Here is an 18,217-nt window from a genome sequence, read left to right on the forward strand (position 1 = left end):
ACATTAAAAAATAAAAAAATAAAAGTTTTATTTTAACCTAAAATATTTTAACTACATGTTTGAATATTTACACACGGTTAAACCTAAATATCATGTCAAAATTAATAATACATGTAGAAACTACAAATATGGGTGTGAATAAAAGTTAAACATGGCTTAATTCTAAACACATACTAAATTCCATCTCCTCTCCTCCAAACCCCTAAAATAAAATATGTATGAAGTTTCTTTAAAATTTTATTTTCTTTTAAATCAAGTATATTCATATTTTGATAATCACAAATACACTTTAATTTACACTTAAACGTAACATATAATTATAAAAAAAAATAAAAATATCCTTAGAACGAAAAGGATAGTTAATAATAAAAAAAGTGGTAAAATAAAGGGAATATAGAATAAGTGAAGGAAAAGAGAGAAAGAAAGAATTATTGTGAAAAGTTGGGAGGTTATATAATAGGAGAGTAGAGGGAGGCAGTAGAAAGTGAAAAAAGAGTGGAAAAGAGGGTCCCATTGGAAGAGTCGGAAGCGGAGGGGAGGGGAGAGGAAGAAGGAACATGTCAGGCGTTAGAGATGGGCGTTGTTGTTGTTGGTGTGCCCACCCATCCCCAATCCAAACACTCTTCTCTTAGTACCCTAATCTACTTATTATTATCACAAACACAACCCAACCCTTCCATCTTCTTCTTCTTCAATCCATGCCGGTCAACGCCAGCTGGTGCTGAGGGTCAATCGAGGTCTTCCTTTCTCAATGGGGAGCGGGAGCAGAAGCTACTCGGCCAACCCCGCCGACTACAAGCTTCTAGAAGAAGTCGGTTACGGCGCCAGCGCCACCGTGTACCGCGCAATCTACCTCCCTTACAACGAAGAGGTCGCCGTGAAGTGCCTGGATCTGGATCGCTGCAACAGCAATCTGGACGACATAAGAAGAGAAGCGCAGACCATGAGCCTAATCGAGCACCCCAACGTCGTGAGGGCTTTCTGCTCCTTCGTCGTGGAGCGGAGTCTGTGGGTTGTGATGGGATTCATGGCGCAGGGCTCCTGCCTGCACCTCATGAAGGCTGCGTATCCCGAGGGATTCGAAGAGGCCGCCATCGGATCTATCCTCAAGGAGACTCTCAAGGCGTTGGAGTATCTCCATCGACACGGACACATTCACCGCGACGTTAAGGCCGGGAATATTCTTCTTGACGATAACGGCCTGGTCAAGCTCGCTGACTTTGGTGTTTCCGCTTGCATGTTCGACACCGGCGACCGCCAGCGCTCCAGAAACACCTTCGTCGGAACTCCGTGCTGGTACTTCTCTTCCTTCTCTTGCTTCCGTTGCCGTTAACTGTTTCTGTGATTAGATTTTGATGTGATTGTTTTCGCAGGATGGCGCCGGAGGTGCTGCAACCTGGAACCGGTTACAATTTCAAGTCAGTTTGTTGTATTTTTGTTCTGGACGAAATTTAGATACGAATTTTCTTGGTGCTTTTATTTAGAATTGGAGTTTTCTATGTAATCTATGTTGACGTTTAATGCATAAACTGATTACTGAGGTGAAACTCTGATTCTAATTGAAGAGCAATGTTGAAAGCATCTACTAAGGATTTGCGTCTAAGTTTTGTCAGTTCGTACTTAATGCTTCGGTTTACCTGTGTGATTCGGACTTGGTTTCTGATTTGCTTGGATTGGGTTGGACAGGGCGGATATTTGGTCGTTTGGGATTACGGCGTTGGAGTTGGCTCATGGTCACGCGCCTTTCTCCAAGTATCCTCCCATGAAGGTAGGCTGTAATCGTGTATCTGTTTGCTGCACTGTTTTCAGAATGGTGCTGTTCTTTGAGTCTTAGGTTCTTGTGATTTGTAATGTTGTGCTGGTGAGATAGGGATTCACTGTTTGTTTCGGGTGTAGGTTCTTTTGATGACCATTCAGAATGCTCCTCCGGGGCTTGATTATGATCGTGATAGAAAGTTCTCCAAGGTATGGGTGTTCTTTCTGCCTAGACGGATACATTGTTATTGAATGCATTCGTGGTTTTGTTTGGTTTATTGATCATGGTTAATTAATTGCAACGGACACATTTATTAAATGCAGACACACAAGTATGACAGTGCCTATGTTTCTGCTTAATAGACATGTATTCCGGACAAAATATTAAACAATTTAATATACATAATAGCAATACGTTAGCTTTTAGTGTGATAGAAATGACGACATACAGACGTTACAGTGCTTGTGTTTACAGTAGTGATAATATTAACAATAATGATTGTAGTAGTAGTAGCAGTCTAATTAAAGTATTTCCAGTTGTGACCAGTCTTTTAAGGAAATGGTTGCTATGTGCCTGGTAAAAGATCAAACAAAGAGGCCATCTGTGGAGAAGTTACTCAAACACTCCTTCTTCAAACAAGCTAAGCCACCGGAGCTTTCTGTAAAGAAATTATTTGCTGATTTACCGCCTTTGTGGAACCGTGTAAAATCCCTCCAGGTTTGATATCATGCATACCTGTTTTAAAATTTCACTTAATCTGTTACTTTTGCTTTGCTTGACATAACAAAAACCTTCCAGCATAAAGATGCAGCCGAGCTAGCACTAAAGAAAATGCCTTCTGCAGAACAAGAAGCTATATCTCAAGTAAGGCTGATAATCAAATTTCATTTGTCATATAATGTGATATATATCTAGTCAATGGTTTCAAGGAGCATTTCCATGAATGGCTGATGGATGTTATCCAAGTTTGCCACCCCCCGTTTCCTTGATACTGGTTTCCTTCTCTACTTGAAACCTTGATTTGTAGAGCGTATTCAAGTCTGTTGATTGATAGGGTGCATTACATACTTAAAATGGTAGACCTTTGTTCGATCGTACTTCAATATTTGTTGATCTACTCTTATTTTAGAATACACAACTTGGAGAGTGACACCCTCACTCTCCTCACTTTCTTAATTAGGCATTCCCAATATTCTCTTTCATCACTCCTTTGGATGTCCGTTTGTCACGCTACTCCTGCATTTGGCTAAAAAAATTTCTCTTTCAACCATCTTAAACTATCCTCCTTTTATCTTTTTTTCTTCTTCTGTATACTTAATCTTCTTAACCACCTATCATTTTTAATCTATCCTCTTTTATTTATATCCCTGAATTAAATTTCAATAGGTTTTTTTAAAAGAAATTATAGTAGTTAATAATAACCTTATATCATAATTTAAATTGTTCATTGTAAATCGAAAATATAGTTTGTATGTTCAAAGATATTTATTTATTATGAATTTTAAATATAATATAATTTATTTATTTAATTATTTTATTATGAATTTTAATTATATAAATATAAACATTTATTTTGTGCAATACACAAGACTAAAATACGATTTTTACAATTTCAACACTTATTTACACTAACCAAGATTTCATACTCATTTGGCCTTGCTGTGAAATTTTTCTTTGTTGACAAGTGCTTTCTTGAAAAACATTCCTATAAAAAGCTTTATTATAAAGAAACAATTCTGTGAATAGATAATGTTTTTTCCTGCTTTATTGGAAAATCTCCAGTTTATTACACCTCTTTAACTAAAGTTTTTCTGCCCCCTCCCCAACTTATAATCCCTATCATGTTTTAGCCAAACATCTAAATAATTATTATCAAATGAATTAAAGTGCTTTTCTTTACTGAAATGCATGTGTTTATTCAAAGCTCTGCCAAAAACTCCAGTATCTACAAATGCGAGGGATTTTATGCAATTGGTCCCAAAAAGGTGTTTTCAAGCAAGATAAAGAGATAACCATTTTCTTTTTGGAAGCCTGTCATTTTGAAGTTTCTCAGTGAACCATTATCACCTATATGTTCATGCTGGAAATAAGAAGCCTTGTTGCTTTTATAACCATTGAAATCTAATCCACTTATTTTACTTTCTAGAGTGAATATCACCGAGGAGTTAGTGCATGGAACTTCGATATTGATGATTTGAAAGCACAAGCGGCATTGGTATGTTATTGTGTTTTCAGATTGTATTTACTTGACTAGTTTTTCTCTTTCTTTGATCTGAACAAATGGCTTCAATTTTACTAGATGCAGGACGATGATGATATTGCAGAGATGAGGGAAGAAGATGAAAACAAATTCTTCAGCTTTTACAAGGTTGGGTCAACTGTTCTAAACTTTCGTAGCCTTAAAAATAATCTATTAAAATCTTCGTTGTTTGTCATGACAGGGCACAACTGATTCCCAGTTTATTGTGGACAAAAAGAATTCAAATAACTTGCAACAAGATGAGTTCACATCACAAGTAGGTAGTAATGACATACCAAAGAGTGAGAAAAGAAATGGATCAGTTGCTGAAGCAACACCATCTACTTTAGAGAATGATGTGGGAACAAGCAAAGTTAAAACTCAATCAGTGAAACTTGGTAAAACCCAAAGTGGACCCCTGATGCCAGGCTTAGTGCTTGGCCATTCTTCATCTGAAAGAGGGCGTACATTTGAAAGGTACATTGTATTTGCATATTATATCTTTGTTGTTGTTTTTATATTAGGCTGTTGTTGGAAGTTCCAGAGAGAATGAAATGAAAAAGGAAAGGGAGAGAAGGGAAGGAATGGAAAGCAATTGCCTTCCCTATGTTTGATGACTAAAGATGAAAGGAAGTGTAAGTTGAATAAGGTGGTCCAGTGCATGAGGTTCCCACCTAGTGGGGTCCGGGGAGGGTATATGTAATTATGTATGCAGCCTTACCTTCACAAGCTGATATACTGTTTCTAGGATTTGAACCTGTGATCTTCAGGTCTCAAGGCAGCAACCTTACCACTACCTAAGCTTATCCTCGAAAGAGTGAGCTAAAGAGTTATAATTATAAGTGCAAAATTTCAACATAACCCTACCAAACTTTTTGGAACTTCTCAATTTATTGCGTAAAATAGTAAATGAGGTAGTTTTCAAAATAAAATTAAAGCTATTCTCCTTCATTACCCTGTTTCCCCTCAAAATTTGGAGAGAATAAAAGATGACTTTTTGTAACTTCTCAATTTATTGCATAAAATAGTAAATGAGGTAGTTTTCAAAATAAAATTAAAGCTATTCTGCTTCATTACCCTGTTTCCCATCAAAATTTGGAGAGAGTAAAAGATGAGTTTTCAGAGGGGGAATAATTCCCCCTCATATGATGCCCTTGCGGCCTTGCCTTCATATTGTTTTAATACTCAAGGAGCTATTTCCTTTCCATGGTAATCATTGTTCCTTGTACAATTAGGCTCTTAGTTGAGGAAAGATAAAAACAAGTAGGCTTTGATGTGTTTGTTAGTGTTGAAAATATGTTGTTTTATATAAAATATGGGACCCACGACCTGGTACTTAATTATTTTGTGATTTTGAGATATTTTTTTTGGTTTGCCATGACTTTTCAGACTTGGAACTTTTTTGTGCTTGCTAAATTTGTTGAAAGTGTTGGTCCAAGAAGTCAAGGTAATCAGTTTCTGAGTTTGAAGGACAAAAGTAACACTTGGAAGTTACCAGTTTTCTCAGTAAACTAATACCATCAAATAAACTGTATATATAGGTTAAAAAATAAATACCCTAAGAAAAGAAGTTTGCTACATTATATATCTAAAGAGATGGAGCATTTACTAACAAGACTAGCTCAAAGTATTATCAGTGGAGGATGAGTTGGTTATATTGGTTTATATCTTTGAAAGCATTTCATTTTTAAATTCTTTTTTGGTTTGAGCCTGTGTGGAAAAGACCTGTAGAAGCCCTAGTAAGGAAAATAGTTTAGATGGAGGGTAACCCTATTGTTAGAGGTAGAAGAGTCCGAGAAAAACAATAGGCAAACTCGTTATTAAGATGGATTTAGAGGTCAATGGTTTGTCTATTAATACGAATCACAATAGAATATTATGTTGTCGTTTGATTCATGTAGCCGATCCTAATATGAAAAGGCTTGGTTGTTGTCGTCGTTAAAGATTGTAGAACTAAATGATGCTAAAATATTTTATATGGAGAGTTTTGTAAAGGTGATTCACCTTTATATTAGTATGGAATAAAGATAATAAGTAAGGCAATATATGGGTTGAGCTGTTCATAAACTTTTTAAGCTTGACTTGTTAAATGTTCAAATAAACTTGTTTGTTCAACTAAACAAAGAAGCTCAAGTTTTTTTCAATTCAGATTTGTTATATATAGGATTGACTTTAAAACTCATAAATAGCTTGTGTGTTTTTTGTATCAATGGCAAAAAAAAATAATTTAATTTTAGATAAGACAATGCATAAACAATATATATTACTACTTAGTAAATTATTAATCCATCTTGAGAATTGTAATTTTATTTATTGCTACTACATTGTTCAAAACGTTTTGCACTTTCTTCATATTTTTTTCTTCATCTTCTAGAGCGATTCTTGTGTCAGCATAGTGCCTATTAGGCACAACCAATTGAAAGCTCCGGATGTGTTAGAATAATAATAAAGTTTGTGTTGAAACTATTTAACTATTCTAAGCTTTTGATTGGTTATGCCTATAGGCATTGCACTCATGCAAGAACTGCTCCATCTTCCAGCATAATATGCCTACTGAAAATGATGTCAAAAAACATAAAAAGTTGCTTCATAGAGATATTTGGTACAGAGGGGAAAAAAATCTATAAATGAGCTAATGATGGCGAACTCAGTTTATATTTTAAGGTTGAATTACTATTTTGGTCCTCTAATTTATTTTTTAGGTTCAATTTAGTCCTCTTATTATTTGAAGGGTCAATTAAGTCCTGCAATTTTTAAAAAAGGTTCAGTTAGGCTCCTTTATTTTTGAAAGTTTCGATTAGGTCCCTTGTTTTAAAAATGAGTTCAATTTGGTCCCATTGAAAACCAAATTTGATCCTATCTTCTAAAATTTCCAGAGCAGATGGAAGAAAAATGAGACCAAATTGAATCCATTTTAAAAAATAAAGGACCTAATTGAACATTTTAAAAGTAAAGAGACCTAATTGAACCATTTTAAAAAATTACAGGATCTATTGAACCTTTTAATAATAAGTGGACCAAATTGAATCTAAAAAACAAATTAGAGAACCAAAATAGTAATTTAAACTTTTTTAAAACAAGGCAAACCCAAGTTTTTAAATTTAATTTGTTTAAATAAATGAATCTCAAGTCAAGTTGGAGGTTCAAGTGCTCGGCCTGGCTCTACTTAAAACTTTCCTAACAAGATAAGGAAACTACACACATGTCAATTAATCTCAGGTGTCAAATTTTGTAAAACCACACCTCCAATAACTTTTTACCAAAAATAAACTTATTCAATCTAACTGTTAAATTAAAAGTTCATATGAGATGGATATAGTCTAAAACATTTCATACAATTTCTAATTCAATTGATACTTCATTGCATGATTTTTATTATAACATAAAACATCCTATTCAAAATATAGGTAAATAGTTACTTTTAGATTACATCTCTATGAATGTTTAAATCATGTGAAACACTACTATTCTAAGAAGATAATTTTATGATTCTTAATTTCATATTACAAAAGTATTATGTTAATTTTAATATGCACAGATGACGGATGAGGTATTAAATAATTTTGGATTAATCTAAAAGTTTGCAAATATAATATATATAATAGGAACTTTTAATCTAATGATAGATTTTAGGATAATATTGTCCAATAAAAAGTTAGAGGTGTAAGAGTGAGTGTAACTCACATAAGTGTAAGTTGATCCCTCCTTTCTCTCTTTCACATACAAGCGCACATGTGTGCCCACACACATGCGCTAGGTTTGGGTACATTCTCCATTTGGAATTGCAGCTGATAGTGTGGAATTGAAAAATAATTATTGTATTGTTTATCAATGGTTAATGGTACCATTCTTCTGTCATAGCTTGTAATTTAGGAAGTACTTTTGGTGACCTATAAACATGGCAATCAATCACGATTATTTTATTTTCATTGAGTTCTAGTAAGTTCAAAGTCTACCTTCGTAAAGTGTGTATTTTCTGGAGAATCTTCTTTATGCCTTCTATATTTCTTGATTTGTCTATAAATATTTTATGTATAAGTGTAATTTGAATTTTGAATAAATAAATTCAATGTTGTGTGTGTCTTTCTGGTTTTGTCCTTTATGCTGCCTGGTGATTGAGGTTTTCTTGTTATCACCAGCATAACCATTTGCTTGTTAAAATTTGTAATGCTTTATTACTTTTTAGGTTTGAGAATGAAAATCAGTTATTGGGTGAGAAAAGTAATCGTGATATACGACGAGCTCCAAGCTTTAGTGGTCCATTAATGCTTCCAAACCGAGCTTCAGCAAATAGTTTATCAGCCCCAATCAAATCTTCTGGAGGTATTTGAATCATCATGTACACCGTAAGGCTGTGTGCTAGTTTTAGTATTTTTCAACCAGCCTCTTAAACACTTGGTTTTGATTTTGTTCACCCAACTCTTGCTAGGATTCAGAGATTCCTTGGATGATAAGTCTAAGGCTAATCTAGTGCAAATTAAAGGACGATTTTCAGTGACATCAGAAAATTTAGATCTGGTGAAGGTATGCTTTTTAGTTTTTTCTTATTAATCAAATGGTCCCTATCGACAACTTCAACTGACTTCATCATATGGAATAGGATATTCCTGTAAGTTCAGTTTCACGCCGATCTTCACAGGTTGGTTGATGATCTAATTGATTATTGTCTATATATTTATTTTTCTTCTTATCCCTCATTTGATGTTCTCTTCCTTTTACGTTAAATATAGGGATCACCAATGAGGAAATCTGCGAGTGTTGGTGATTGGATGGTGGATTTCAAACAAATGGTTTGTACATTTGTCATTTGCTCTAAACCCAACTTTGTTCAAAATCATTTTTGTGAATATTTGGATTCTTTGGTTGGTTACAGAGTATCTAGGATTTTTCATTTATTATTGTATTTGATATATAATGCTTGTCTGTCTTTCATTGCATGTATTTCTCTTCAGCAGTCTTCCAATGATTCTGCCAATATCAATATTCCTGCATCACTTCTAGTGCCTCATCTTCACAATCTTTTTCAGCAGACATCTATTCAACAGGTGAGGGAAGTTTAAGTTTGAGCAATGACATATAATTTGCTGTGTGCCTGCTGGAAAGCTGATCATTTTAAATGTAACTTCTACCAATTTATAGTCATACTGGAAAGTTCTGTTTAATTCCAGGATCTTATAATGAATCTGTTGAATAGCTTGCAAACTGCCGAGGCAATTGATAGTGAGTGATGGATTTTCCATTGATTACGTTTGATGATTTTTTTCCTTAGTATTGGATGAAATAATGAATACAATCAAATTTTTGCAGCTTCTCAGAATGGAAAGTTACCACCATTACCTCGCAATTCAGAGAACAATGGAAGTGTAAGCAATTTTTGTTTGATTTATTCTTCACTTGCATGCTTTTTTTTTTTAACTACTGCCTATGTTAATTTTCTGCTAACCAATCGCCTCTGTTTTGGTGACAAACCTGTAGCATAACATTTTATGATTTTTCATCAGCTTGATGTTCTTTTTTTGACATTGAGTCTTTTATAGGTTGATACAGCAGTTTCAGAGAGGGAACAACTACTGCTGGGCAGAATTTCAGAACTCCAATCCCGGTTAGTTAATATCAATTTGTGAAATGCTTTCTTGGTAGTAACCCTTTTTCTTTGACTTCAAAAAGTTTGACTGCATCTTCTGTCATCTGTTTACAGGATGATTAATTTGACCGAGGAACTGACTTATGAGAAGTTAAGATACGTGCAGGTAAGTTTCTGTACAAGCTTTTATATTTCATCATCCGTGCTGGATTTTTCTTCTGCTATTTTATTTTCTTGCTTGGATTACATACGTGTTACGTCCACAACTTGAAATCCATTTAAATTGAAGTTTTAAAGGTGTCTGTAAAAACTAATGATCAATCTGGTTATTGCTTTGAACAGTTGCAACAACAGCTTGCTCTCTACAGCCAGGAACAAAATGGGGAAAGAGAGGAATTTGCATGAAAGCAGATAATTATGAACCTCCAGGCGAGTGATCAATCATACGTTGAACTCCAATTCTTTCTCTTTTCTGAGGAGAACTACTTTTTGGATGTTTATAGTCAGTCCTTGATAAGTGTCATATATATATGTTATCTGATCCAGCCTTGTGTTCAATAAGCTTTTGTGACGATCTATATATAAAGCCCAGCTAGTGCAAATGAGCAAAATGATGATCGGTCATAGTTAATCTCATTATTTATTTCATTTAAAGATTCAGATGTAAATAAGCTTCTCTGTTGTATCATACTGCAATGCCCTATGTTTGCAGATCAATCCGAAATTCTCGTGATAACTGATAAGAAAGTTGTGGGGACTACCCCGGGGGAGAAATAACATCCCTACACATTGAATTGGTTTTATTATTATTACTATATCGGATTTGAACTTGTATAGGCTTTTTGTATTCTACATGGTAAAATGAGTCAACATGGTAAGATATTCTCGTACTATTCAAATTTACCTTGTTATGGTATCAAATTTAACAATAATGTAACCCGAGTCAAGAATAAACAATTGATTGTTTATTTAGGATCCGATTTTCAAGTTAAAAAGAAAAAAAGTTATTTCATGATGTGATATTTGTATTCTGAATTTTTTCATATGCTTCTAGTTTGGGATGAAAGTGTTAAAATAACCTTGAGGTCTTTTTATATATTCAAGAAAATACCTTTTATAATTATCATGATTATTTGTTAAACATAATTGAAAAAAATATTTTTCTTAAAAAACTCAAACGAGTATTAAATTATTTAACAGTAATTCCTAGTAAAGTTATTTTCTGCAATAATTTCGAACATATATTGAATTTCATTAGTTTAATTATTGAATATTTTGATATTAATTCAATGGTGTATGCTAAATTTTAGTTAAATTTGATATTCGTAATTATGCAATTTTATAATTCATGTTTACTCTTATTTTAAAAAAATGTATTATATGTTAAACTTATTTAATAAAGTATTAGTTTTTAAATTGTTATATAAAACCATTAATTTCGTATGCTTAATAAGAATATTAATTTAATGATTAAATTAATAAGCAAGCAAAGAATTTTAATTTAATACTAATTGATAAGTAAGCAAAAAATTAAAGAATATCAGTACATGACCCTATAAAGCTTTTGTGTTTTTTGGTGAATGTAAAGGTGTTATGTACTATCATCTCATTATATATTACCTTGTAATTTAAGATCGTTAACTTTTATAAAGTAATTTTTAATTAGTTGACAGTAATTTTTTGTTTATACAGATAGTGGATTAATTTCGTTAGAGAATTAGTTAAAAATTAAAGAATTAATTTTTAACTATTTTTTTGCAGGTGAATTATTTTATTAAAAATGTTTGATAAAATTAGTTTATAAATATAAAATGACATGGAAAAAAATTATATAACCTTTAATACACTTTTAGATAATTATAATTATGATTTTAGTTAATTTTAAAAATTTATTTATTTTTGTTTAATGATCACACATTTTATTGAAAAGAAAATTAAATAGTATAAATGATATATTAATAAAATAAATAACGTAATTATAAAGAAAACGTTAAACCATGAATTTTATTAACGAAACAATTAAAAAAATATAATAAATTATAAACTAAAAGTTTGAATGTAACTTCAAGTGTTATAACAAATTAATAAATTCGTTTATCAAATGCTTCTGTTCTAGTCAAATAATGGAAATTAATCAAATAAGTTACTAGTGAGTTGAAATCACCGGCTAAACACATTCTAGATTCATCAGTTGCAATCTTGAGAATATTGAGAAAACTTGGTAGATGATATTAATATTATATACTATGTCAACACGGATTGACTCCAAGTGTAATCAGAATGGCAATTAATCCTCATATTTTAAGATCAAATTGAGTCAGTGTAAAGCATTAACTTTTAGGTTTGATTTTTATTGATAGATAGATATTCATTTCTCTCTCAAGAAAAACCTCGTACTATTTTTACCGAAATAGGTGGCTTCAATCTGTTGAAGCTTTATTCAGAAGAAAAAAATCTGTTGAAGCTTTACTACTGGATTACTATGCAATGACTTTAAAATGTACTGCATACGTTATTACTTTATCAAAGTACCGTACTGCAGACTGATATGATATGCTTTCCATAAAATAAACGTTGACTTTATTTTTTGGGGTGCAACGACAGCAGAATAAAATTCCAGCAAATTACCTCGGTCATTTCTTGTTGATGTTGCCGGGAATTTTACATGTAATTCTCGTTTTGAATAAGGATGTTGTTTCTTAAGGAAGGATAATATATAGTTCAGCTCTCGTTGCCATATAGAACGACATGCACGAAATCTCTTCCAAGTTCAGAGCAAATAATGTAAGCCTAACACACAATATGATATTGGCAAATTATTATTGTTACTATGTTCAGATTTGGAGATCATGTCTCAGGCTTTCACTGCTTCAATCTAGTTTAACATTGTGATTGATAGTAAGGGGTACACTCCCACGTTGGCACAGCCTTCCATAATTAAAGTGTCTAGATATATCAATGTGTTATGTGGGACGACAAAAACTAGTAAATATAAATAGACTCTCTAATAGTACTCTATTTATTATTAGTTAAATTTTATTAAAAATCACATTTTTTTATGCATCTTACTTATTTAATAAATTTTATTCATCATTTTATAATTTTAAATAAATTTTAATCAATAATCAAGAGTATTTATCAAAAAAAAAATCAATAATCAAAGAGTATAATATGGAAAATAATGTGTTAGAAAGTGTTTATTAGTAGCTTTCTGTAGAATTGACTTTGTTAATTTCTAATTTGCCATAGTTGCTAATATCATTAGCCCCATTTGCAATTTATCTTTTCCCATTTTGCTCACCATGTGATGTGCCTGGAGAAAGCTAGCTGTTTTTCTGCCCTGCCGCACATGATAATGCATATTGTGACACAATTATACACACACTCGGATACTCTTAAGATAACAAAAAGAGACCACCCCAAGTCCAAAATTCCAAACTTAATAAACAAATATAAACTGCCCACTTGCCATGTGCACATCAGGGGTTGTATATTTAGTTGTCTAGTTGATCTGCTCCCCTCCCTTAACCCTCTAAACTCAGCACAAGTTCCTTGCCATCACATTAATATTCTTCTTGTCAGCCTCATTGCAAGTTCATTTTGACTTTAACCATATTTCATTGTTCATGCTCAGAATTTTTCAGTTTTCTAAGTTTTTTTAGTGTGTGTGCTTTTAATAAAAGTATTCCCCAACCAATTCAGTTTTCATTTTAGGTCTAGGTCTCTTTAGGAAAAAAAATCTATGAATGACAACACAACTAGATTAATTAATAATAAAATGTATTACGAGGGAATTATAATACTAGTAATCATATGTAATATCAAAATTTTGGCTTGTGAAATTATAGAGGAGGGCACTCAAGTAAATTTACATTTTAGGTGGCTTCTTTCTGATCTCATTATCAACCCTCCATTGGCCAGAGTCAGACTCGAGCCAATAAGAAGTTCTCCTAGGCGAGACCACTATATCTAAAGAAAAGAGTGAAGATTAATGTGAGTGCAATTTTGAGTGGAAACCAAGATGGCCAATTTTTCAAGTCACTACGGAATGTTGGTGTCTCTCTTGCTTACGTGGATCCAAATCCAAGCCAAGGTGTTTTGCTACCAATACAAAGTTGGAGATCTAGATGCTTGGGGGATACCCTCCTCAGAAAATCCACAAGTCTACACAAAATGGTCCAAATATCACAATCTCACAATTGGAGACTCCCTTTGTAAGTTTACACTACTTTCTATACATCATAGTGTTTTCAATTTCGTTTAACCCTTCTAGAGTAACAAATTAAAAATGGAACAAATCTGATCTCATATGTTGATCATTGTATATGTTTACTACGCAGTGTTTCTATACCCACCAAGTCAAGATTCAATGATTCAAGTAACAGAGGAATCATACAAGAGCTGCAACATTAAAGACCCGATATTGTACATGAACAATGGCAACACTTTGTTTAACATTACATCAAAGGGCCAATTTTTCTTCACTAGTGGTGAACCTGGTCATTGCCAAAAAAATCAAAAGCTTCATGTAGCTGTTGGTGAAGGAATAATGGAAACTATGGATACAGCACCTGGTCCAAGTTCGTCATTGCCTGCATCTGCACCCTCCTATCCCACAGTATTTGGCAATATTCCAGTAGCTCCTTCTACCTCAACCTCAACTCAACTCATTTCAACATCTCAACTTCTCATCATTGGATTTGTGATATGTGCGCTCTTCTCTTCCTTAATGTGAAATTAAAATGTCCATGTCTTTGCCATTGAGAGTGTACATCAATCGACCCAAGATTATTCTAGCTTGCTTAATGAGTAATTTTGAGTTAGTTTTAAATATGCATATGTATAAAAGTCATTCATCATCATTCTATATCATTCTATCCGACTCAAATAAGATTATCCTAAAAAATGTCCAATGTTTTTTTTTTCTTCTTGCATTCTTTTGTCAATGCTCAATAATTCTCCATGTTGATTTATTTTTTTCAGTTTACTTTTTCCCCAAGTTTGGAACACGGGCCTACCTATATATTATATATTTATATTATAATTCTTTCAGCAATGCAATACTTTGTGATTGGAGATTTCCGCAGTACAGCTTCAATTCTTCATTTATTAAGGAGGAATTTGGCAAATGTGGTGCCACTACAACCATTAATTTTGTCTCTTATAAACGTGTTTGTGAACTGGCAGAGCTAACCTTTTGGCATTGGAATAAAAATATGGTGAAATATCTTCGTTCCTTTTTTTTAATTAAAAAAAAGCTTACAATTAAAGTTATGAAATTTACTTTTGAAGGTGAGTAGATGTACACCATTTCATGGCTAAAAAAAAGAAAAAGGATGTACATCATTTCATACTCATCGATTATAATGATTTCATTATTCTACATTATGAAACAAATTTTTTTTAAATCACTTCTTTTATATTTCTAGACAAAATTTTAGTTACCTAAGTTGGAAACAGATGATTACCCAGAGGAAAAAAAGGGACTATCTATTTTCTATTCTTTAAATCCATAAACCAAAAAATAAAATTTTATTCTGTTAAATAGACAAAATTACACGTGTTAAGTGACTAGTCTATGTAACCGACCAATTTTAATTTTTTTTAAAAATAAAGTGGCACTTAAATTCTAGAGACTTTTCAGTCTACTGTTTAGTGATAGAAAATCTTTTTAACTTTGCAATCAAATCCGACATGAGCAGTAGCATGCTTAACTTGTAAGAGAGAGAGAGAGCAATTCCACATTCTGAGTGATTCAGGACGCAGAGAGCCCTAAAAAGGAGAACTTGAAGGCAAGGCCAAGGCAGAGTCAATCAGCTACTGTTACAAGGAGCAGGTACATACAAATTCAATTTCAAGTTGTAATTGAAAATCATAATTGATTGAACACTGAAAACGCTATGTTCATATTCATGGTTCATGATCTGATTACACTATTGATTAAAGTCTTTTTCGTTGGAAAGGATTGAGTTGAGACAATATTTTATAGTATTTGAGATGGAGGAAGTGATAGGACCCAGATTGTACTGTTGCTCTAATTGTAGAAACCATGTTGCCCTTCACGATGATGTGATTTCAAAGGCCTTCCAGGTGAACACTACTCTCGGTCTCAGCTTTAACTTTATTTTCTGTTCTGAATTTTATCTGTTTACTACCTTTCTATCATGATCAAACAAGATAACCAATCTGCTATCATATAATATGATTGAATTCGGAGGAATTTCAGTTTACTTCCAATTCATCATTTTTTATAAGAGTAAATCAAAATCACCTCTATTTTATAAATATGTTACTCTTTAAGCCCGAAAACCTTTAGTTTTGTATAAAATTGATAAAAAAAATATTCTTAGCATAAATGGACTCACTATACAAATCCCTTCTATTTGTTAAACATTAGGAAAAACTCCTTCTATTTACAAATATGTCGAATTATTAAATTCTCAAATGAAAAATTTTAAAATAACATTAGAGTAATATAAAAGAATAAGTAATAAAATAAACTATTTCATATTCAAAATTTTAGAAAATATTTTAAATTTTTTTTGATAAAAATTTAATATAACTTAATCATATGAATTATAAATAAGGTGGAATAAAAACTAATTTTTAAAATTATTTTTAAGAAATAAATAATAAAAACTAAATCATATTGTATTGATTTAATTATGAATGACTCATATGATTAAGTTTTTATTTATTTTTTATTGCATTAATTTTGAAATAATTCTTGTTATTGATAATTCTGTCAATAATAAATTTTTTATTATTTACTTTATTTTATTATTTTAATTTTATATTAAATGTTTTATCATTTAAACATTAATCATTTCAGATTTTAACCATTGTAGAGAGATTTAATTATAATGCATATAGAATAAAAGGGAGTTTGTATTATTATTTTTTTGTTGAACAGAAGGGAGTTTGTATTTTTTTTTTTTGGTGAATAGAAGAAGTTTGTATTATTTTTTTATGAGGAATAGAACTGAGTTTGTATAGTACTTAAGAAACCGAAGAAGCTTGTAAAAAAAAATTAATGAAATAGAAGAAATTGTGTATAATAAGTCAAAATGTGTAACAAGGATATTTTTGTTAATTTTATTTAGAAAGGAAAATTGGCCTGGGTAATTTGCTAACTTTCTTTTGTTACTAAACTAAACTATTTCACAACTATTTGGGGAACTTGGTGATTTGAATTTGATTTCAGGGAAAAAGTGGACGAGCTTTTCTGTTTTCTCATGCAATGAACGTTACTGTAGGACCAAAAGAAGACAGAGAACTAATGACGGGTCTCCACACTGTTGCTGATGTCTACTGTTCTGACTGCCATGAGGTGCTTGGCTGGAAGTATGAGAGAGCCTACGAGGAATCACAGAAGTACAAGGAAGGCAAATATGTACTTGAGAAGGCTAAAATTGCCAGGGAAAATTGGTAGTGCTTCTTATTGTGTGTTGCTGCATAGCATGTATTCTATTATTCTACATGTTCATTTCACCATTCTACAACGGTGTATTCATATTCTGGTTATTTGCTATGTATTCTCTTATCAATTTCTGTGTGGATATTTGAAGATCATTCATTTATTTTTATATATAAATTGTGGATGGTCATGACTTGTGATGAGTTCTACTTGGGCAGCTGTCAGAGAGCAAAAAATTATATTACTCTACTCCTAAGATAAACACCATTAAAGACTATAGAGAAAGTAATAAAGAAGATAAACAAGATAAATTTCATATTTTTTCATTCCTTCCTTTTCTCGAGAAGAATACATTTATATAGCTATAATTGATGTTAGTCAATGAATACTATCTATTCATTTGTTAACATCTAATTATTTATAATAAAAATAAGAATAAATTACATTTGCACCCTCTTTATTAAATATTTAATAACAAATTAACAATTAATTCCGCGAATAGACCTTTCTTAAGATATTAATAGTTTTTTTTTAATATTTCATTCTTATTTTATTGTTGTTGACACTTGAAGAAAATGTAGTTCTTGATTGAGATATTATATCAAACACATAATCATAAAAAATAAATATTTTAAAGAAAAGAGTTAAAAACACAAATGTAAGAACAAAATAAAAGAATTTGAAGTAAAAGATCTTATTCAATCAATAGGCATGGCTGAGAATGCGTCTAACAAAAACACAGCAATCAAATGACTTAACACGCACCAAAAAATTGAATTAAAAAAAAAAGGATGTTAACACATGCTTACTAATAAGGTGGGTTCACTTTCAACAAAAAGTTGAGTTTACGTCTGATTATAGAAAAAAGAAAAAATAAAAAGAAGGGAAAATATTAAAATATTTTTCAGGTTGAAAATAATATTATGCCTTTTATGGAATTAATAAGAAGAAGATGAAGATATTTTAAAAAAAATTTCATTAAAAATCATATGACTAACATGTGTCTACTTTATGTTAAATTGGTGTAGTGATGTTTAGGAGGAGAAAAAGTCTGAATATAATATGAACTAAACAATTAAAAGATTTATTGTAAGATACAAAAAAGGAGAGGTATCTTATGCAATTTAAAAAAAAAGGAGGAACTGGAAATATAATTTACTCTAAAAATAATAATACAAATATCAACTTTAACGTATATAATCTTTTAATTATTTTAATTTT

The 18,217-nt window shown here is 31.7% G+C and overlaps 3 protein-coding genes across 5 annotated transcripts; all 3 read left to right on the forward strand.

Annotated features, from left to right (window-relative positions):
* Positions 1–453: 453 nt before the first annotated feature.
* Positions 454–10,457, forward strand: LOC114369332 (serine/threonine-protein kinase BLUS1-like). 3 transcript variants are annotated; one of them, XM_028326545.1, is made up of 19 exons: positions 454–1,296; positions 1,374–1,418; positions 1,687–1,768; positions 1,897–1,965; positions 2,303–2,473; positions 2,555–2,620; positions 3,903–3,971; positions 4,062–4,124; positions 4,198–4,472; positions 8,182–8,318; positions 8,425–8,519; positions 8,596–8,634; positions 8,726–8,785; positions 8,948–9,040; positions 9,164–9,215; positions 9,303–9,358; positions 9,533–9,597; positions 9,694–9,745; positions 9,922–10,457. In XM_028326545.1, exons 1-19 carry the CDS (start codon positions 752–754, stop codon positions 9,982–9,984), a joined length of 2,097 nt encoding a protein of 698 aa, XP_028182346.1. In that variant the 5' UTR covers positions 454–751; the 3' UTR covers positions 9,985–10,457. The 3 variants fall into 3 exon arrangements, with proteins under 3 accessions (XP_028182346.1, XP_028182344.1, XP_028182345.1); XM_028326543.1 differs by having other exon boundaries at positions 455–1,296; positions 4,056–4,124; XM_028326544.1 differs by having other exon boundaries at positions 455–1,296; positions 4,056–4,124; positions 8,951–9,040.
* Positions 10,458–13,484: 3,027 nt separating this feature from the next.
* Positions 13,485–14,507, forward strand: LOC114370015 (mavicyanin-like). The gene is made up of 2 exons (XM_028327302.1): positions 13,485–13,793; positions 13,920–14,507. The coding sequence occupies exons 1-2, from the start codon at positions 13,601–13,603 to the stop codon at positions 14,312–14,314; spliced, it is 588 nt and encodes a 195-aa protein (XP_028183103.1). The 5' UTR covers positions 13,485–13,600; the 3' UTR covers positions 14,315–14,507.
* A 614-nt stretch (positions 14,508–15,121) lies between these two features.
* LOC114370016 (protein yippee-like At4g27745) lies at positions 15,122–17,140 on the forward strand. The gene is made up of 3 exons (XM_028327303.1): positions 15,122–15,415; positions 15,543–15,669; positions 16,784–17,140. The coding sequence occupies exons 2-3, from the start codon at positions 15,577–15,579 to the stop codon at positions 17,009–17,011; spliced, it is 321 nt and encodes a 106-aa protein (XP_028183104.1). The 5' UTR covers positions 15,122–15,415; positions 15,543–15,576; the 3' UTR covers positions 17,012–17,140.
* Positions 17,141–18,217: the final 1,077 nt, after the last annotated feature.

This window comes from Glycine soja, chromosome 10, assembly GCF_004193775.1.
Source record: "Glycine soja cultivar W05 chromosome 10, ASM419377v2, whole genome shotgun sequence".
Taxonomy (NCBI): domain Eukaryota; kingdom Viridiplantae; phylum Streptophyta; class Magnoliopsida; order Fabales; family Fabaceae; genus Glycine; species Glycine soja.

Excerpts from the sequence above, each read along its gene's own strand:
- LOC114369332 (XM_028326543.1), top strand. The coding sequence starts at position 752 with ATGGGGAGCGGGAGCAGAAGCTACTCGGCCAACCCCGCCGACTACAAG. Across the intron at positions 8,319-8,424 it reads CCCAATCAAATCTTCTGGAG|GATTCAGAGATTCCTTGGAT; the intron begins GTATTTGAATCA and ends AACTCTTGCTAG. Across the intron at positions 9,216-9,302 it reads AACTGCCGAGGCAATTGATA|CTTCTCAGAATGGAAAGTTA; the intron begins GTGAGTGATGGA and ends AAATTTTTGCAG.
- LOC114370015 (XM_028327302.1), top strand. The coding sequence starts at position 13,601 with ATGGCCAATTTTTCAAGTCACTACGGAATGTTGGTGTCTCTCTTGCTT. Across the intron at positions 13,794-13,919 it reads CACAATTGGAGACTCCCTTT|TGTTTCTATACCCACCAAGT; the intron begins GTAAGTTTACAC and ends TTTACTACGCAG.
- LOC114370016 (XM_028327303.1), top strand. The coding sequence starts at position 15,577 with ATGGAGGAAGTGATAGGACCCAGATTGTACTGTTGCTCTAATTGTAGA. Across the intron at positions 15,670-16,783 it reads TGATTTCAAAGGCCTTCCAG|GGAAAAAGTGGACGAGCTTT; the intron begins GTGAACACTACT and ends ATTTGATTTCAG.